The 21,716-nt window shown below is 45.8% G+C and overlaps 1 protein-coding gene across 1 annotated transcript in view; it reads left to right on the top strand.

The window, feature by feature from the left end:
- phactr1 (phosphatase and actin regulator 1) overlaps positions 1–21,716 on the top strand; it is a 550,549-nt gene that overhangs the window by 328,795 nt on the left and 200,038 nt on the right. The window contains exon 5 of the mRNA XM_078200644.1: positions 18,536–18,866. Coding sequence (XP_078056770.1) covers positions 18,536–18,866 — 331 coding nt within the window. The remainder of the gene's footprint in view (positions 1–18,535; positions 18,867–21,716) is intronic.

The raw sequence follows: 21,716 nt of genomic DNA, 5'->3' as shown, positions 1-21,716 counted from the left end.
ACCCACACTGCCATTGGAACACGCTCTTACCCACACTGCCATTGGAACACGCTCTTTCCCACACTGCCATTGGAACACGCTCTGACCCACACTGCCATTGAAACAAGCTCTTACCCACGCTGCCATTGGAACACGCTCTTCCCTGCACTACCATTGGAACACGCTCTTACCAACACTGCCATTGGAACCCGCTCTTACCCACACTCCCATTGGCACACGCTCTTTCCCACACGGCCATTGGAACAATCTCTTATCCACACTGCCATTGGAATACGCTCTTTCCCACAGTGCCATTGGAACACGCTCTTCGCGCACTGCCATTGGAACACGCTCTTACCCGCACTGCCATTGGAACAAGCTCTTACCCACACTGCCATTGGAATATTGTCTTTACTGCACTGCCATTGGAACACCCACAATTGCATTGGAACACGCTCTTGCCCACACTGCCTTTGGAACTCACACTTGCCCACACTGCCTTTGGAACTCGTTCTTGCCCAAATAGCCATTGGAACACGCTCTTGGCCACTCACATGCCATGATAAACCATTCTTGCCTCCACACTGCCATTGGAACACGCTCTTCCCCGCACTGCTATTGGAACATGCTCTTACCCGCACTGCCATTGGAACACGCACTTCCCCACACTGCCATTGGAAGACGATCATCCCCACACTGCCATCGGAACACGCTCTTCCCCACACTGCCATCGGAACACGATCTTCCCCACACTGCCATCGGAACACGCTCTTTCCCACACTACCATTGGAACACGCCCTTCCTCACACTGCCATTGGAACACGCTCTTCCCCACACTGCCATTGGAACACGCTCTTCCCCACACTGCCATTGGAACACGCTCTTCCCTGCTATTGGAACATGCTCTTAACCACACTGCCATTGGAACTCGCTCTTACCCACACTGCCATTGGAAGACGCTCTTACCCACACTGCCATTGGAACATTCTCTTACCCACACTGCCATTGGAACACGCTCTTACCCACACTGCCATTGGAACACGCTCTTACCCAGACTGCCATTGGAACACGCTCTTACCCACACTGCCATTGAAACAAGCTCTTACCCACACTGCCATTGGAATATTGTCTTTACTGCACTGCCATTGGAACACCCACAATTGCATTGGAACACGCTCTTACCCACACTGCCTTTGGAACTCGCTCTTGCCCACACTGCCTTTAGAACTCGCTGTTTCCCAAATAGCCATTGAAACACGCCCTTGCCCACACATTGCCATTATTAAACCATTCTTGGTTCCACACTGCTATTGGAACATGGTCTTACCCGCACTGCCATTGGAACACCCACTTACCCACACTGCCATTGGAAGACGATCATCCCCACACTGGCATTGGAACCCGTTCTTACCCACACTGCCATTGGAACACGCTCTTACCCACATTGCCATTGGAACACACTCTGACCCACACTGCCATTGGAACCAGCTTTTACCCACAGTGCCATTGGAATAAGCTCTGACCCACAGTGCCATTTGAACATGCTCATACCCACACTACCATTGGAACACGTTCTTACCCACACTGCCATTGGAACACGCTCTTACCCACAGTGCCATTGGAACAAGCTCTTACCCACAGTGCCATTGGAACACGCTCTTACCCACACTGCCATTGGAACACGCTCTTCCCCACACTGCCATTGGAACTTGCTCTTACCCACACTGCCATTGGAACACGCTCTTCCCCACATTGCCATTGGAACACGCTCTTACCCACACTGCCATTGGAACTCGCTCTTACACAGAGTGCCATTGGAACTCGCTCTTACCCACACTGCTATTGGAACAAGCTCTTACCCACACTGCCATTGGAACTCGCACTTACACACAGTGCCATTGGAACACGCTCTTACCCACACTGCCATTGGAACACGCTCTTACCCACACTGCTATTGGAACACCTTCTTACCCACAGTGCCATTGGAACACGCTCTTACCCACACTGCCATTGGAACACGTTCTTACCCACACTGCCATTGGAACATGCTCTTACCCACACTGCTATTGGAACACGTTCTTACCCACACTGCCATTGGAACACGCTCTTACCTACACTGCAATTGGAACACGTTCTTACCCACACTGCCATTGGAACACGCTCTCACCCACACTGCTATTGAAACACGTTCTTACCCACACTGCCATTGAAACAAGCTCTTACCCACACTGCCATTGGAATTTTGGAATTTGGAACTTACTGCACTGCCGTTGGAACACCCACAATAGCATTGGAACACGCTCGTGCCCAAACTGCCATTGGAACACGCTCGTGCCCAAACTGCCATTGGAACACGCTCTTGCCCACACACTGCCATTAGAAACCATTATTGTCTCCGCACTGCCATTGGAACACGCTCTTCCCCACACTGCCATCGGAACAAGCTCTCCCCCACACTGCCATCGGAACACGCTCTTCCCTACACTGCCATCGGAACACGCTATTCTGCACACTGCCATTGAAACATGCTCTTCCTCACACTGCCATTGGAACACGCTCTACCCCACACTGCCATTGGAACACGCTCTTCCCCACACTGCCATTGGAACACGCTCTTGACTGCACTACCATTGGAAATCCCACAATACCATTGCAACATTCCCCCACTGCCTTTGGAACTCATTCTGCCATTGGATTATTTTCTTTGTTGCACTGCCATTGGAACACCCACAATACCATCAGAACACGATCTTGCCCCCACACTGCCGTTGGAACAGCCATTTACCCACACTGCCATTGGAACATGCTTTTGCACACAGTGCCATTGGAACACGCTCTGACCCACACTCCCATTGGAACAGGCTCTGACCCACACTGCCATTGGAACACGCTCTTGCCCGCACTGCCATTGGAATATTCTCTTGTCCGCACTGCCATTGGTACACCCACAATACCATTGGAACACGCTCTTGCCCACACTGACTTTGGAACTCGCTCTTCCATTGGAATATTCTCTTTGCTGCATTGCCATTGGAACACCCACACTGCCGTTGGAACACGCTCTTACTCACACTGCCGTTGGAACAAGCTCTTAGCCACACTGCCTTTGGAACTCGTTCTGACACACACTGCCACTGGAACACGCTCTGACCCACGCTGCCACTGGAACACACTCTGACCCACGCTGCCACTGGAACACACTCTGACACACACTGCCACTGGAACACGCTCTGACCCACGCTGCCACTGGAACACACTCTGACCCACGGTGCTATTGGGAACATGCTCTTACCCACAATACCAATTCCATTGGAACACCTTCTTATCCAAAATGCCATTGGAACATTCTCTCACGCACATTATGATTGGAACCCACTCTTACCCACAACTCTTTTGGAAATATATCTTATCCACAATACCATAGGATCACTCTCTTGACCACACTAGATCAGAACACTCACCCACATTGCCAGTGGAGCACTCTCTTCCCACACTGCCGTTGCAATATTGTCTTACACACACTGCCATTGACACACTCTTTGACCCACATTACCACTAGAAGTTTCTCTTATCCAAAGTGGCATTGGAACACACTCTCACACACATTGGAACAGTGTCTTTCTCAAATTGCCGTGGGAACACTCTCACCCACAATCCCATTGGAACACTCCCTTATGACACTGCCACTGGAACTTCCTCTTACCCACATTTCTGGTGGGACACTGTTGCCCACACTGCCATTTGAAACACACACTTTTCCACACTGCCATTTGGAACACTCTCTTATCCACACTGCCATTTGGAAAACCCTCTTATCCACACTGCCATTTGGAACACTCTCTTACCAACTTTACTCTATCTTAACCACACTGTGATTGCAACTCTCTTAACACTAGAGAGGGTACAGAGAGTGTTCACCAGGTTGGATTTGAGCTATAAGGAGAGATCAGATAGGCTTGGATTATAACAGAGAAGGCTGAGGGGGAGCATGATTGTGGTGTATAGGATTATAATAAGTATGGACTGGGTAAGTAGGGAGCAGCTGTTCCCCTTGGTTGAGGGGTTAATAATGAAGGGGCATCATTTTGGGTAAGGGGAAGGAGATTCAGAGGGCATTTACAAAAATGGATTTTCACTCAGAGGATGGTGAGAATCTAGAATGCACTACCTGGGAAGGTCGTGGAGGCTGGAAACCTGACTACCTTTAAAAATAATTTGAATGAGCATATCATAACATTCAAAGATATGAGACAAGTGCAGGAAAATGGGATTAGCACGCCATTCGTGGTAATTATTGCCGGTGCTGACTCGATGGGCAAAAGGGTCTTTTCTGTGCTGTATGACTCTGACTAACCGCACTGCCGGGGGAACGCACTTTTTCCCACAATATCATTGAAACACTCTTTTACCCAAACTGCCATTGGAACACTCTTACCCACATTGCCTTTGGAACATTCACTTATGGACATTGCCAATTGTTGGTGGGGTTTCCGAGGTGGCCAGCACTGCCGAAACTTCAGACAATACAAGACTCACGAAGCCACTGTCAGTTTAAAGACCTAAATTTTATTTAGACCAGCGGCCGCGAGGAGAAACCATCAAAGGGTCAGGGCAGCTCTGAGATAGAGCAGCTCGACCTCTCCAATGCAAATCTGATGTATACAATTCAAAACAGATCAATTATAAATTTTCTTATCAATTAGTCCCGCCTTTTATTAACTTTAAATCAATCATCTTCGATATACATAAATTGACAATAATACCTGTCATATACCTTAGCTAATCGATCTTACCCTCTGGCATAATGGCATTTTATTAGTATATAGAATCGGAAGCTACCTCCTATCTTGGCTGACCCCACTTCCCGTGTTGCCTCGGAACCTCAGGTGCAAACCCAAAGTTCAAATGAACATTCCCATGACTGCCCAACCAGATTTACACATGACTCCATGTCTGGGTATGCATCCATCTTATCTGGACAGTGAATAAATCCTATTCATGAAATATGATTAAGTATTCTCAATGATCTCTCCGTCCGAAATTCTACTGATAAATCTTGCATATTCTCGAGGCCTTAACATTCTCTTAAAATATGGCTTTCCCTAATGCCCTTTACTTTACTAATGCCCTTAATGCTTCACAGCAAATTGCCCTTGGCTGAAGTGAACAATATAGCTTAAAAATACATTAATATATTCTAAATATCAGCATATGTGTTTTAAAACCATAATCACTGGTTTAAATCTCATACTGCATCTTACATGGTGTAAACTGCTTTCTTGTTAGCTCATAAGCTTGTTTTAAAAGTCATTTCACTTAATGCTGGTAGTTCTGTCAGTGCCTTAATGTCTAATGGTTTAAATGTCTTACTAACCTATTAGGATTATTCCTCTTAAACCAATGGAACACTCTCTTACCCACACTGCTGTTTGAACTCCCTCTTACCCACACTGCCATTGGCAGTGGGGGAGCATTTTAGCGACAGCAACCACAACACGGTACAGTTGAAGTTTATTATGGACAACGAGAAAAATGGCCTGCAAAGACAGCTTTGGATTGGGGTACGGCAGATTTATTAAAATAAGGCAGGATCTAGCCAAAGTTGACTGGAAAGTCTACAGTGGAGCAGTAGGGGGGCATTCAAAAAGGAACTGAGGAGAGCACAGGTCCAACATGTACCCTTTAGGGGGAAATGTAGAGGCAATAAGTTCAGGAAACCCTGAATATCGAAGACAATTCAGGACTGGATAAGGAACAAGAAATTGGCTTTTAACAAGTCCAAAGGGAGCAATTCAGCTTTGACCCCAGAGGAATATAGGAAGTGCAAGAGGGAATTTAAGAAAGCAATTAGAAGAGTAAAAAGGGACATGAAAAAGGACTTGCGAACAAGATTAGGGAGAATCCTAGGACATTCTATAAATACATTAAGGGTAAGAGGTTAACCAGGGAAAGAGTAGGGCCCATTGGAGACCAAGGAGACAATCTATGTGTGAAGCCATAGAACATTGGAAGGATGTTAATTGAATACTTCTCAGCGGTCTTCACTCAGGAAAGGAGAACGTAGGTACACAGTTCAGAAAAAGGGACTGTGAGGGACTTGCACAGTTTGACGTAGCAAATAAAGAGGTATTCGAGCCTCTGACAGGCTTAAGAATGGACAGATCCCCAGGCTGCTGTGGGAGGTGAGGCAGGAAATTGCAGTGGCTCTGACAAATTGGCACTGTTAAGAACAGAGTTGAATCTTAACATCTCCTTCCCGTGAAGCATGACACAAATACAATTCTTAAAGGCACAGTATTATCACACATTGGAACAATCTCTCACATGCACTAACAATGGAACAGTCTCTAACCCACACTGCCATTGGAATCCTAGTTTACCCACACTACCATACTCATACACATACTCATACTGCCTTTGCAACACACTTGCCCTTATTGCCATTGGAACACTGTTGAATAATAATACTGAAAAGTATTGTTTGTTATGATCTATATAGACAAAGCATACAATTCACAGAGTACATAGGGTTAGGGGGTAGGGGGTTAGGGTACATAGGGAAAGAAGAGGGTGCAGAAGACAGTGTTGCAATCATTGCTAGGGTATAGAGAAAGGTCAGCTTAATATATGGTAGGTCCATTCAAAAGTCTGATGGCAGCAGGGAAGAAGCCATTCTTGAGCCGGTTGGTACGTGATCTCAGACTTTTGTATCACATTCCTGACGGAAGAAGGTGAAATAGAGTGTGTTCGGGGTGCATGGAGAACTTGATTATGCTGGCTGCTTTTTCTGTGAAGACAGAGTCAATGGAAGGGAACACTCTCTTACCTGCACAGCCGTTAAAATACACTCTTACCCACAATACCAATGGAACGCTCTCTTACCCACACTGCCATTGCAACACACTTTCCCTATTGGAACACTCGCTTACCCATCTTACCATTGTAACTCTCACTTAACCACACTGCCAATGGAACACTCTTACCCACACTGCCAATGGAACACTCTTACCCACACTGCCAATGGAACACTCTTACCCACACTGTCATTGGAACATCCCTTACGCACAATGATATTGGGATACTCTCTTACCCACAATGTCTTACCCATAGTGCAATTGGAACTCCATTTTACCCACAACTCCGTTGGAATACTCCCTTACACATGGTGACATTCAAACGCTCAAGTCTCTTGTGCACAACTCTATTTGAATACTCGTTACCCACACTGATATTACAACACTCTTTTAACCACAATATTATGGAACACTCTCTTACCCACAATGTTCTAGTAACCACACTGGAGTACTCTCTTCCTCACATTGCCATTGTAACATTCTCTTAGCCATATTTCTATTAAAACACTCTCTGACCCACACTACCATTGGAATACTCTCTTCCCCACACTGCAGTTGGAACACTAGTTTACCTATACTAATGTTGAAACACTCCCTTACCCACACTGCCATTGGAACACTCTTTCACCTAGGCTGCCATTGAATCACTCTTTTAATCACAATACTATGGAACAATACGACCATTGGAACATTCCCTTGTTCGCACTGCTATTGGAACATGCTTTTACCCACACTGCTGTTGGAATGCTAGCTTACCCACACTAACTTTGGAACACACTAACTCTCTTACCCCTACTGTCATTTGAACACTCTTACCCACACTGCCATTGCAACACTCTCTTACCCACATTCCCATTGGAGCACACTCAATCCACACTGCCATTGGAACACTCTCCCTCACACTGCCATTTGAATACTCTTTTTCACATTATCACTCAGTGGCACAGTGGTTAGTACTGCTGCCTCACAGCAACAGGGACCCGGGTTCAATTACAGCCTCGGGTGACTGTGTGGAGTTTGCACGTTCTCCCTTTGTCTGTGTGGGTTTCCTCCCACACTCCAAAGATGTGCAGGTTAGGTGAATTGTCCCTGCTGAATTGTCTCTTAGTGTCAGGGGGGCTAGCAGGGTAAATACATGGGGTTAGGGGAATAGGGTCAGGGTGGGATTGTTGTCAGTGCAGGCTCGATGGGCCAAATGGCCTCCTGTACTGTCAGGATTCTATGATTAGAACATTCTCTTGCCCACAATTCCAATGGAACACTCTTTTACTAGCAATATCATTGGAACACTTTCTTACCCATGCTGCCATTAGAACATTTTCTCACACAATATCAATGGAATGCTCGCTTCCCCATAATACCATTGGATCATTCTCTTAATGACACTGATATTGGAACATTTTCTTACGCACAATATCATTGGAACACTCTCTTCCCAACATTGTTATTGGAATAATTTTTTCCTCACACTGTGGGAACACTCGGTTACCTACACCAACATTGGAACACTCTCTTACTTCACTGCCATTGGAAGACTCTCTTCGCGGCTTGGGTCACTGTCTGTGTGGAGTTTGCACATTCTCCTCGTGTCTGCGTGGGTTTCCTCCGGGTGCTCCGGTTTCCTCCCACAGTCCAAAGATGTGCGGGTTAGGTTGATTGGCCATGCTAAAATTGCCCCTTAGTGTCCTGGGATGCGTAGGTTAGAGGGATTAGTGGGTAAAATATGTAGGGATATGGGGGTAGGGCCTGGGTGGGATTGTGGTCGGTGCAGACGCGATGGGCCGAATGGCCACTTTCTGTACTGTAGGGTTTCTATCTTCTATCTTCTTACCCACAATGCCATTGGAACACACTCTTTCCCTTACTGCCATTGGAGCACTCTCTTACCCACCTTACCATTGTGACTCGCTCTTAACTACACTGCCATTGGAACGTTCTCTTAACCACACTGCCATTGGAACACTTTTTTAATTTTAAAGTGATCTTTATCTAAAAAAATTTTAATAATACATGGAAGTGAAATTACAAAATTTGGTAGTTTTAATAGGCTGCTGTCCATTATTTGTTATTGTACACATTATTAAGAACATAAGAACATAAGAAATAGGAGCAGGAGTAGGCCATCTAGCCCCTCGAGCCTGCCCCGCCATTCAATAAGATCATGGCTGATCTGACGTGGATCAGTACCACTTACCCGCCTGATCCCCATAACCCTTAATTCCCTTACCGATCAGGAATCCATCCATCCGCGCTTTAAACATATTCAGCGAGGTAGCCTCCACCACCTCAGTGGGCAGAGAATTCCAGAGATTCACCACCCTCTGGGAGAAGAAGTTCCTCCTCAACTCTGTCTTAAACCGACCCCCCTTTATTTTGAGGCTGTGTCCTCTAGTTTTAACTTCCTTACTAAGTGGAAAGAATCTCTCCGCCTCCACCCTATCCAGCCCCCGCATTATCTTATAAGTCTCCATAAGATCCCCCCTCATCCTTCTAAACTCCAACGAGTACAAACCCAATCTCCTCAGCCTCTCCTCATAATCCAAACCCCTCATCTCCGGTATCAACCTGGTGAACCTTCTCTGCACTCCCTCCAATGCCAATATATCCTTCCTCATATAAGGGGACCAATACTGCACACAGTATTCCAGCTGCGGCCTCACCAATGCCCTGTACAGGTGCATCAAGACATCCCTGCTTTTATATTCTATCCCCCTCGCAATATAGGCCAACATCCCATTTGCCTTCTTGATCACCTGTTGTACCTGCAGACTGGGCTTTTGCGTCTCATGCACAAGGACCCCCAGGTCCCTTTGCACGGTAGCATGTTTTAATTTGTTTCCATTGAGATAGTAATCCCATTTGTTATTATTTCCTCCAAAGTGTATAACCTCGCATTTCTCAACGTTATACTCCATTTGCCATATCCTCGCCCACTCACTCAGCCTGTCCAAATCTCTCTGCAGATCTTCTCCGTCCTCCACACGATTCACTTTTCCACTTATCTTTGTGTCGTCTGCAAACTTCGTTACCCTACACTCCGTCCCCTCCTCCAGATCATGGTAAACAGTTGCGGCCCGAGTACCGATCCCTGCGGCACGCCACTAGTTACCTTCCTCCAACCGGAAAAACACCCATTTATTCCGACTCTTTGCTTCCTGTCGGATAGCCAGTCCCCAATCCACTTTAACACACTACCCCCAACTCCGTGTGCCCTAATCTTCTTCAGCAGCCTTTTATGGGGCACCTTATCAAACGCCTTTTGGAAATCCAAAAACACCGCATCCACCGGTTCTCCTCCATCAACCGCCCTCGTCACATCTTCATAAAAATCCAACATGTTCGTCAAGCACGACTTTCCCCTCATGAATCCATGCTGCGTCTGATTGATCGAACCATTTCTATCCAGATGCCCTGCTATCTCCTCTTTAATAATGGATTCCAGCATTTTCCCTACTACAGACGTTAAGCTGACCGGCCTATAGTTACCCACCTTTTGTCTCCTTCCTTTTTTAAACAGCGGCGTAACATTAGCCGTTTTCCAATCAACCGGCACTACCCCAGAATGCAACGAGTTTTGATAAATAATCACTAACGCATCCACTATTACCTCTGACATTTCTTTCAATACCCTGGGATGCATTCCATCCGGACCCGGGGACTTGTCCACCTTCAGTCCCATTAGTCTACCCAGCACTGCCTCTCTGGTAACATTAATCGTATTAAGTATTTCTCCTGCTGCCAACCCTCTATCGTTAATATTTGGCAAACTATTTGTGTCCTCCACCGTGAAGACCGACACAAAAAACGTATTTAAAGACTCAGCCATATCCTCATTTCCCACTATTAACTCCCCCCTCTCGTCCTCCAAGGGTCCAACATTCACTCTAGCCACTCTATTCCTTTTTATATATTTATAAAAACTTTTACTATCATTTTTTATATTAATTGCTAGCCTAGCTTCATAGTCTATCCTTCCTTTCTTTATCGCTTTCTTAGTCTCTCTTTGTTGTTTCTTAAATTTTTCCCAATCACTTGTTTCTCCACTATTTTTGGCCACTCTGTACGCAGCTGTTTTTATTTTAATACTCTCCTTTATTTCCTTCGTTATCCACGGCTGGTTCTCCCTTTTCTTACAAACCTTGTTTTTTGCTGGAATATATTTTTGCTGAGAACTGAAAAGGATCTCCTTAAAAATCCTCCACTGTTCCTCAGCTATCCTACCTGCCAGCCTGCTCTCCCAGTCTACCTTAGCCAATTCATCCCTCATCCTATCATATTTCCCTCTGTTCAAACAGAGGACACTGGTTTGAGACCAAACTTTCTCCTCTTCCATCTGAATCAGAAATTCGACCATATTGTGGTCACTAGACCCAAGAGGGTCCTTCACAATAAGATCCTTAATTCTACCTACCTCGTTACACAATACCAGATCCAAAATAGCTCGTTCCCTCGTCGGTTCCGTAACATGCTGTTCAAGGAAACTATCCCGACAGCATTCTAAGAACTCTTCCTCCATTCCACCCTTACCGACTTGAGTCTGCCAGTCAATGTGCATGTTGAAGTCCCCCATGATTATTGCCGTTCCGTTTTTACACGCATCCCTTATCTGCTTGTTTACAGCCCTCCCTACCTCAACATTATTATTTGGGGGCCTATATACCACACCTACTAGTGTCTTTCTCCCTCTACTATTCCTCATCTCTACCCATAACGATTCCACGTTTTGTTCCTCAGAGCCTATGTCATCCCTCAGTACTACCCTGATATTATCTCTTATTAATAGCGCGACCCCACCACCTTTTCCTTCCTGTCTATTCTTCCTAAACGCCTGATACCCCTGGATATTCATCTCCCAGTCCTGGTCACCTTTCAGCCACGTTTCTGTAATGGCCACTAGATCGTACCCACTTGTGCTGATTTGCACCATCAACTCATTCACCTTGTTCCGGATGCTTCGTGCATTCAGGCAAAGTGTCCTTATTCCAGCTTTTATCTGGACCCGCTTTGATGAGTCGCGAACACCGTCTCCCTCTACTCCCTTATCTAAATTACCGCCTTCATTCACTTGCACCCTCTCCTCTACCATTAATTTTGTAATTCCCCTTACCCCTGCATCCTCCCCCCCATCAATTAGTTCCTTGATCCTAGTCAACTCTTCTAGCTCCCCTCCCCCCAACCTATCTAGTTTAAATTCTCCCCAGTAGCCTTAGCCAACCTACCGGCCAGGATATTGGTCCCCGTGTGATTCAAGTTCCACCCGTTTTTTGTATACAGATCACCCCTGCCCCTAAAGAGGTCCCAATGGTCCAGGAACCTGAATCCCTGCCCCCTGCACCAGTCCCTCAGCCACACATTCATCCTCCACCTCACTCCATTCCTGCCCTCACCTTCCCGTGGCACAGGCAGTAATCCTGAGATTACTACCTTTGCTTTCCTCTTTCTCAGCTGTCTCCCTAATTCCCTGTACTCCCTTTTCATGACCCCTTCTCCCTTCCTACCCACATCAGCGGTACCAATATGTACCGCTACCTCAGGCTCCTCTCCCTCCCACCTCAGGATTTCCGGGACGCGACTAGCGACATCCTGGATCCCGGCCCCAGGGAGGCAGACCACCATGCGAGAATCCCGCCTACCTCCGCAGAAACGCCTGTCTGTCCCCTTCACCATCGAGTCCCCGATTAATACCGCCTTCCTCCTCTTTTCCTTAGCCCTCTGAGTTACAGGGCTGGACTCCACTGCGGAGACACGGCCACTGCTGCTTCCCCCAGGCAGGCTGTCCCCCCCAGCAGTACTCAAGCAGGAGTACTTGTTGTGCAGGGGCAAATCCACCGGGGTGCTCTCAACCACCCTAGCCTTACCCTTCCTGGCCGTCACCCACTTGGCCTCTTCCCGTGGCCCTGGTGTGACCACCTGATGATAGCTCTTGTCTATCACCTCCTCATTCTCCCACATCAGCCTCAGATCCTCGAGTTGTCGTTCCAGCTCCCTAACACGGTCTCTCAGGAACCGCAGCTCGACACACCCCTCACAGATGTGGATGTCCGGGAGGCCAGATGCCTCCAGGACCTCCCACATCCTACACTGGGAACAACACACTGGTTTCACACTCATACTGGACACTTTATGTCAAGTAAGACAGTGAAAAGTTAATAAGAGTGTAAGGAAACAAAAACTCACCCCTGCTCGTCCAAGCCCTGTGAGCCAAAGCCCTGACAGCTCACTCAACTTCCCACTCACTCTGCTGCCCGCTACGATGCTGCCCGCTGTATACTTTGGTGCACTTTTAAACCCTCCAAAAACTTCCCCTGGCCACTCCTGGCCTGACTTCCGGTTTTGAAAAAAACCTCCGATTTTAAACCCAAAATTAACTGAAAAAATAAATAATTAATTACAGTCAGCAAACCCACTCTCTTACCCTCAGCCTGCTCCTGGGAATTGGTGTAATTGCTTACTGCATGTCATACCTGAATTGGTTAGAGTCATAAAGGTTTACAGCATGGAAACAGGCCCTTCGGCCCAACTTGTCCATGCCGCCCTTATTTTTTTTTAAAAACCCCTAAGCTAATCCCAATTGCCCACATTTGGCTCATATCCCTTTATACCCATCGTACCCATGTAACTATCTAAATGCTTTTTAAAAGATACTACCTCTGGCAGCTTGTTCCAGACACTCGCCACCCTCTGTGTGAAAAAATTGCCCCTCTGGACACCTTTGTATCTCTCCCCCCTCACCTTAAACCTATGCCTTCTAGTTTTAGACTCCCCTACCTTTGGAAAAAGATATTGTCTATAAAGGTTTCCTTTATTGTCCTTTATATTGTCTATAAAGTCTATGCCCCTCATTATTTTATAGACCTCTATAAGGTCACCCCTCAGCCTCCTATGCTCCAGAGAAAAAAGTCCCAGTCTATTCAGCCTCTCCTTATAACTCAATCCATCAAGTCCTGGTAGCATCCCAGTAAATCTTTTCTGCACTCTTTCTAGTTTAATAATATCCTCCTTGTTCTTGAGTATGGAGCAAACCTGAAAGAGTGCAACATATACCCAAATACTAAATAAAAGCAACTAATTGACAGCTCTGCATAAAAAATATTATTGCAAATACTGCAATGCCCTTACTTTCTTCCTGTTACCTCTGATTTTACCAGCAAGTATTATGAGCTATTACTAGAAATGCACCACTTCTCATTTCTCCACTCTATCAGGGCATGATTTTCATTGCATTTTGCAGTTAGCAGCGAATTAAGGATGCTTGCTACTGATATGAAGAAATCTGTCCACAAAGATCCAGCAATCATGCAGTGCATGGAGCAACTCTTTGCAGGCTAAATCTTTGCGAGGTCTTTGTTGATGACATCCTTGTTTGTGGTTATACTATGCAAGAACATGATGGAACACTCTCTTAAGGACACTGATATTGGAATACTCTCAGCGACAGTAACATTGGAACACTCTCTCACCAAATTACCATGGGAACATTCTCTTCCCCACATTCCCATTGGAGGACTCCATTCTGCACACTGCCATTGGAACTCTCTCTCACATTCACTGCCTTTGAATTCTCTCTTACCCACACTACTATTGGAACACACTCATACAAACATTAGCATTGGAAGTCTCTCTTACCCACAATGCCAATGGAAGATGCTCTTACCTACACTACTGTTCGAACACACTCTTACCCACAATACCATTGGAACGTTCTCTTGCCCACACTGTTATTAGAACATGCTCTTGCCAAAAATACCTGTGGAATACTCTCTTACCCACACTGCCATTGGAACACATGTTTACCTCCACTAACATTGGAACACTCTCTTACCACAATGCCATTGGAGCGCTCTCTTGGTCTCATTGGATCACGCTCTTGCCTACACTACCACTGGAACACGCTAATACCTACACTGCCACTGGAACATTTTCTTACCTAGACCGTCAGTGGAACACGCTCTTTCCCTTACTACCATTGGAACACACACTCACCCACATGACCATCGGAACACTCCGTAACCCGTAACACTCCCTCTTATCCACACTGTCACTGGGACTCTGTCTTATCCTCACTGTGGAGATGCCGGCGTTGGACTGGGGTAAACACAGTAAGAAGTTTAACAACACCAGGTTAAAGTCCAACAGGTTTATTTGGTAGCAAAAGCCACACAAGCTTTCGGAGCTGCAAGCCCCTTCTTCAGGTGAGTGGGAATTCTGTTCACAAACAGAGCATATAAAGACACAAACTCAATTTACATGAATAATGGTTGGAATGCGAATACTTACAACTAATCAAGTCTTAACACTCTCTTACCCACAATATCAATGTTCTATCATCATAGAAACCCTACAGTGCAGAAGGAGGCCATTCGGCCCATCGAGTCTGCACCGACCACAATCCCACCCAGGCCCTACCCCCACAAATTTTACCCGCTAATCCCTCTAACCTACACATCCCAGGACTCTAAGGGGCAATTTTTAACCTGGCCAATCAACCTAACCCGCACATCTTTGGACTGTGGGAGGAAACCGGAGCACCCGGAGGAAACCCACGCAGACACGAGGAGAATGTGCAAACTCCACACAGACAGTGACCCGAGCCGGGAATCGAACCCAGGACCCTGGAGCTGTGAAGCAGCAGTGCTAACCACTGTGCTACCGTGCCGTTCTGTTTCTTAAAGACTTGATTAGTTGTAAGTATTCGCATTCCAACCATTATTCATATAAATTGAGTTTGTGTCTTTATATGCTCTGTTTGTGAACAGAATTCCCACTCACCTGAAGAAGGGGCTTGCAGCTCCGAAAGCTTGTGTGGCTTTTGCTACCAAATAAACCTGTTGGACTTTAACCTGGTGTTGTTAAACTTCTTACTGTGTTTATCCACACTGCCATTGGAACACTCCATTTCCCACACAGTGATTGCAACACACACTTTCGCTTACTGCCATTGGAACACACTCTTACCCATCTTACCATTGTAACTCTCTTAAACACACTACCATTGGAACACTGCCCATGGAACAATCCCTTAACCACGACTCCATTGGAACACTCCCTTATCCATAATACGATTGGAAATCTCTTTTACCCCCAACTCCATTGGAACACTCCCTCACCCATACTGCCATTGGAATACTCCCCTATCCATACTAACATTCAAACACTCTCTTACACACAACTCTATTGGAATACTCTCTTAGCTACATTGCCATTAGAACTCTCTCTTACCCACAGCTCCATTACAATATTCCCTTACCCACACGGTCATTGGAATGTGCCCTTACCCACACTGCGATTGGAACATGCTGTTACCCATACTACCATTGGAACACTCTCTTACCCACAATATCAATGACTACGCTGACATTAGAACACTCACATTGACATTGGAATACTCTCTTACCTCCACTGCAATGGAACATTCTCTTCCTCACACTGCTTTTGGAACACTGACACTTTGTTGGAACACTCTAATGCCAACACTGCCATTGGAACACTGTCTTGCCCGTATTGCCATTGCAACATTCTTTCCCACACTACCATTGGAACATGCTCTTGCCCATACTGCGATTGTGACACTCTTTTACCCACACTACCAGTGGCGCACACTCTAACTCGCAATACAATTAGATCATTCTCTTAACCATGCTGACATTGAATCACTCTTCTCCACACTGCATTGGAACACTCTCTTCTGCACACTGCCATTGGAATGCAAGTTTATCCGCACTACTGTTGGAACACTCCCTTAGCCACATTGCTACTGGAACACTCTCTTACCCACTGTACCATTGGAACACGCTCTATCCCAAAACATAATTGGAACACCCTCTTACCCACACTGCCATTGAAACTCTCTTACCTACGATACCTTTGGAACATTCGTTTATCCAAACCGCCATTAGAACATTCTTACCTACAATACTATTAAAACACTCTCTTGCCCACACTGCCATTGGAACACACTTTTACCCGCACTGCCGTTGGAACTCTTTTGCCCACACTACTTTTGATACACTCTTTTTCCCACACTGCTATTGGTGCACTCTCTTTCCCACACTTTCATTGGAACACTCGTTTACATGTCTTTGTCTCCTCTACTTTTCACCTGAGCTGTCAGTTGGCTTGATGGCTGGTTAGTGATGCAGAGCGGCGCCAACAGCATGTTGTCCTGTACCAGCTGAGGTTCTTACTGAAGGCTCATTTTTCAACCTTGCCCCTGGCCTGATATCACCACCAGTCCGCTCTTCCCTCAAACTGGAGAGCAGCCTATGATCATCTGGGACTATGGTGATTTTTACTGTAGTAGTGTGGTAGCTTGGTAGTGTGGATGAACAGAGGGATCTGGGTGTCCATGTGCATAGATCCCTGAAAGTTGGCACCCAGGTTGATAGGGTTGTTAAGAAGGCGTACGGTGTGTTAGCTTTTATTGATAGAGGGATTGAGTTTCGGAGCCAGGAGGTCATGCTGCAACTGTACAAAACTCTGGTGCGGCCGCATTTGGAGTATTGCGTACAGTTCTGGCCGCCGTATTATAGGAAAGATGTGGAAGTGTTGGAAAGGGTGCAGAGGATATTTACCAGGATGTTGCCTGGTATGGTGGGAAAATCGTATGAGGAAAGGCTAAGGGGCTTGAGGTTGTTTTCGTTAGAGAGAAGAAGGTTAAGAGGTGACTTAATAGAGGCACACAAGATGATCAGAGGATTAGATAGGGTGGATAGTGAGAGCCTTTTTCCTCGGATGGTGTTGGCTAGCACGAGGGGACATAGCTTTAAATTGAGGGGTGAGAGATATAGGACAGATGTTAGAGGTAGGTTCTTTACTCAGAGAGTAGTAAGGGCGTGGAATGCCCTGCCTGCAGCAGTGGTGGACTCGTCAACATTGAGAGCGTTCAAATGGTTATTGGATAAACATATGGATGATATTGGAATAGTGTAGATTAGAGGGGCTTTAGATTGGTTCCACTGGTCGGCGCAACATCGAGGGCCGAAGGGCCTGTACTGCGCTGTAATGTTCTATGTTCTATGTAAGGCACCTAACTGAGGCCGAATCAGTGCATTGTTTCGAGTAGTCCAGCCACAAAGTTCTCAGCATGTCAGCTCAGAGCCTGTCATGATGATATTTTTTGTCGTACTATAACTGTCATAATACCTGAGTTATGTTTATATTCATTACCAATTATCAATGCAGAAAACCTGCTGATACCAAGCATTGACCTTTGCTCGGATTAAAGCTTCTTAAATATGTTTAACCTGTGAGTGTAAATAGCCATCAAACACTCGCAATCTCTGCAAGAGCTCAATTCGAACTCGCTGAAACAAAGGTAAATTGGAACAAACTCCATGACTGACATAAATCAAAGAATGGGAGATTAACTGCCCAGTCATTATAGTGAATGGCCTGAAAATTAGGAATACAAATTAAATTTGCTGAGCCCTCTGATCTGTGCAGATTTCACAGTAGCCACTTTGCAAACTGCAAAGAATAATTTTCTAATCCCACAATTCTGGTGAAGAGTCAACACTTTCAGTGCATGTGGTTATGGTTTCAACATTGTCACCCATAACAAACATGGAAATAATCCCTATGGCTTTGTCTTTCAAATCCCTAAGTGAGTGGGGAAACAGCAGGGAAGAGTGGAGGGACTAATAAATAACTGCTCCATTGTTTGCTGAGTGGTACTTTAATATGTTTTATTTTTGTTTAATTAGACACTGGCCAGCCTGTGAAGCTGCCTTGTATGCCACCTGTGAGGTTATCACCCCCTCTACCTCCAAAGAAAGTGATGATTTGCATTCCGCCACAGGCTGCAGACTCTTCGCCTACGTCTTATTCTGTAGTGCAGAAAATCTCCCAGCAGTCTTCTGCACAGCATCAGTTGCTGCCTTCCCAGCTTGCTGCTCATCAGCACCAGCTACAGTATGGAGGCTCTCATTCTTCATCTTTATCCAGTGGGCTACCCATCCATCCAGCAGTACCTACTAGTAAAGTGATAGAAGAACTCAACAAGACATTGGCCTTGACAATGCAAAGGCTCGAAAGGTAATATATAAGCCATCATGTTTTGTCTTTGACTTTACCGACTTTGAACTCAAAATCCTAATCAAAAAAGCCATAGATAATAAGAAGTCAGGTATGATATGTGAAACATGGAAGGATCTAAGATATCAGGTAGCTTAACAAACCAGAATCAAGGTTATATCTGAAAAGCAGAGCCTTTTAGTTTGACAATAATGTGGCAGAGACTTTCAAAGGCTGTCTTACAGGTTTCTTGTGTAGAAGTTAGGTGCAGCAAGAAAATTGAAAGCCAAATGTGAAAGTGAATGTTGTGGCAACTGGGCAGTGAAATATCATTGGTGATGGACAAACAGGGCAGTTGTATGTAAATTAGCAAAAATATGGGACTTGATCGTGATAGATTTTAACATTGAGTTCTGTAACAAGAATAGAGTACAGATCATAGTTTTTCAAATTAAAGGTGGAATGTGCCTGGGGGTAGGAATGATACACACTTGAATTGAAGAAATTTCATGAGACAATCAGATCTCTTTTCATGTGGTGCCAGGCGTAATCGGGTGGTGACTTCAGTATATTGATTATTTGGGATTCGGCAAAAGTAATGCCACTGAATGCCAGGGGGAGCTGGTTGGATGTTTTCCTGTTGGAGATTTTTTAAAAGGTGTACATGCGAGTCATAGAGGTTTACAGCAGGCCCTTCAGTCCAACTTGTCCATGCTGCCCAGTTTTTACCACTAAGCTAGTCCCAAGCATTTAAGAAAGCAAATGGCATGTTGGCCTTTATTGCAAGGTGATTGGCATCCAGGAGCCATTGTACAGGGCTTTGGTGAGGTCACATCTGAAATGCTGTGTGCAATTTTGGTTTCCACATTTCCTTGCACTGAGGCAACATGTTGAAGTTCACTAGATTGGTCCCTGGAATGAAAGGGTGCCCTATGATGAGAGGCTGATTCAATTGGGTATAAATTCTCTGCAGTTTAGATGATTCAGAAGTGATCTCATAGAGTCAGAGGTTTACAGCATGGAAACAGGCCCTTCGGCCCAACTTGTCCATGCCCCCCTTTTTTTTTAAACCCCTAAACTAATCCCAATTGCCTGCATTTCGGGCGGCACGGTAGCACAGTGGTTAGCACTGCTGCTTCACAGCTCCAGGGACCTGGGTTCGATTCCCGGCTTGGGTCACTGTCTGTGTGAAGTTTGTACATTCTCCTCGTGTCTGCGTGGGTTTCCTCCGGGTGCTCCGGTTTCCTCCCACGGTCCAAAGATGTGCGGGTTAGGTTGATTGGCCATGCTAAAATTGCCCCTTAGTGTCCTAGGTTAGAGGGATTAGTGGGTAAAATATGTAGGGATATGGGGGTAGGGCCTGGGTGGGATTGTGGTCGGTGCAGACTCGATGGGCCGAATGGCCTCTTTCTGCTCTGTAAGATGGGTAAGACCCACCTTACCCATGTAACTTTCTAAATGCTTTTTAAAAGACCAAATTGTACCCGCCTCTACTACTACCTCTGGCAGCTTGTTCCAGACACTCACCACCCTCTGTGTGAAAAAATTGCCCCTCTGGACACTTTTGTACCTCTCCCCTCTCACCTTAAACCTATGCCCTCTCGTTTTAGACTCCCCTACCTTTGGGAAAAGATATTGACTATCAAGCTGATCTATGCCCCTCATTATTTTATAGACCTTTATAAGATCACCCCTCAGTCTTCTACACTCCAGAGAAAAAAGTCCCAGTCTATCCAGCTTCTCCTTATAACTCAAACCATCAAGTCCTGGTAGGATCCTAGTAAATCTTTTCTGCACTCTTTCTCGTTTAATAATATCCTTTCTATAATAGGGTGACCAGAACTGTACACAGTACTCCAAGTGTGGCCTTACCAATGTCTTGTACAACTTCAACAAGACGTCCCAACTCCTGTATTCAATGTTCTGACCAATGAAACCAGGCATGCTGAATGCCTTCTTCACCATTCTGTCCACCGGTGACTCCATTTTCAAGGAGCTATGACCCCTAGATCTCTTTGTTCTGTAACTCTCCCCAACGCCCTAAATTAAACTCCATCTGCCATTCGTCAGCCCACTGGCCCAATTGATCAAGATCCCGTTGCAATCGGAGATAACTTTCTTCACTATCCACTACGCCACCAATCTTGGTGTCATCTGCAAACTTACTAACCATGCCTCCTATATTCTCATCCAAATCATGAATATAAATGACAAATATCAGCGGACCCAGCACTGATCCCTGAGGCACACCGTGGTCACAGGCCTCCAGTTGGAAAAACAATCCTCTACAATCACCCTCTAGCTTCTGTCACGTGAGATTTAACCTTATGCAACAACCTACAGACGTATTTAAAATGTCAGTATTCACGGGGGAGGTGCCGGATGATTGGAGGGTGGCTCATGTTGTTCCGTTGTTTAAAAAAGGTTCCAAAAGAAATCCGGGAAATTATAGGCCAGTAAGTTTGACGTCGGGGGTGGGCAAGTTATTGGAAGGTGTGATAAGGGATAGGATCTACAAATATTTGGATAGACAGGGACTTATTAGGGCGAGTCAACATGGCTTTGTGCATGGTAGGTCATGTTTGACCAATCTATTGGAGTTTTTCGAGGAGGTTACCAGGAAAGTGGATGAAGGGAAGGCGGTGGATGTTGTCTACCTGGATTTCAGCAAGGCCTTTGACAAGGTCCCTCATGGGAGGTTAGTTAGGAAGGTTCAGTCGCTAGGTATACATGGGGAGGTAGTAAATTGGATTAGACACTGGCTCAATGGAAGAATGATGTGGAGATGCCGGCGTTGGACTGGGGTAAACACAGTAAGAAGTTTAACAACACCAGGTTAAAGTCCAACAGGTTTATTTGGTAGCAAAAGCC

This window comes from Mustelus asterias, chromosome 2 (assembly GCF_964213995.1).
Source record: "Mustelus asterias chromosome 2, sMusAst1.hap1.1, whole genome shotgun sequence".
Taxonomy (NCBI): domain Eukaryota; kingdom Metazoa; phylum Chordata; class Chondrichthyes; order Carcharhiniformes; family Triakidae; genus Mustelus; species Mustelus asterias.
The sequence above is the reverse complement of the archived record's forward strand: the minus strand, read 5'-3'. Positions and strand labels throughout refer to the sequence as shown.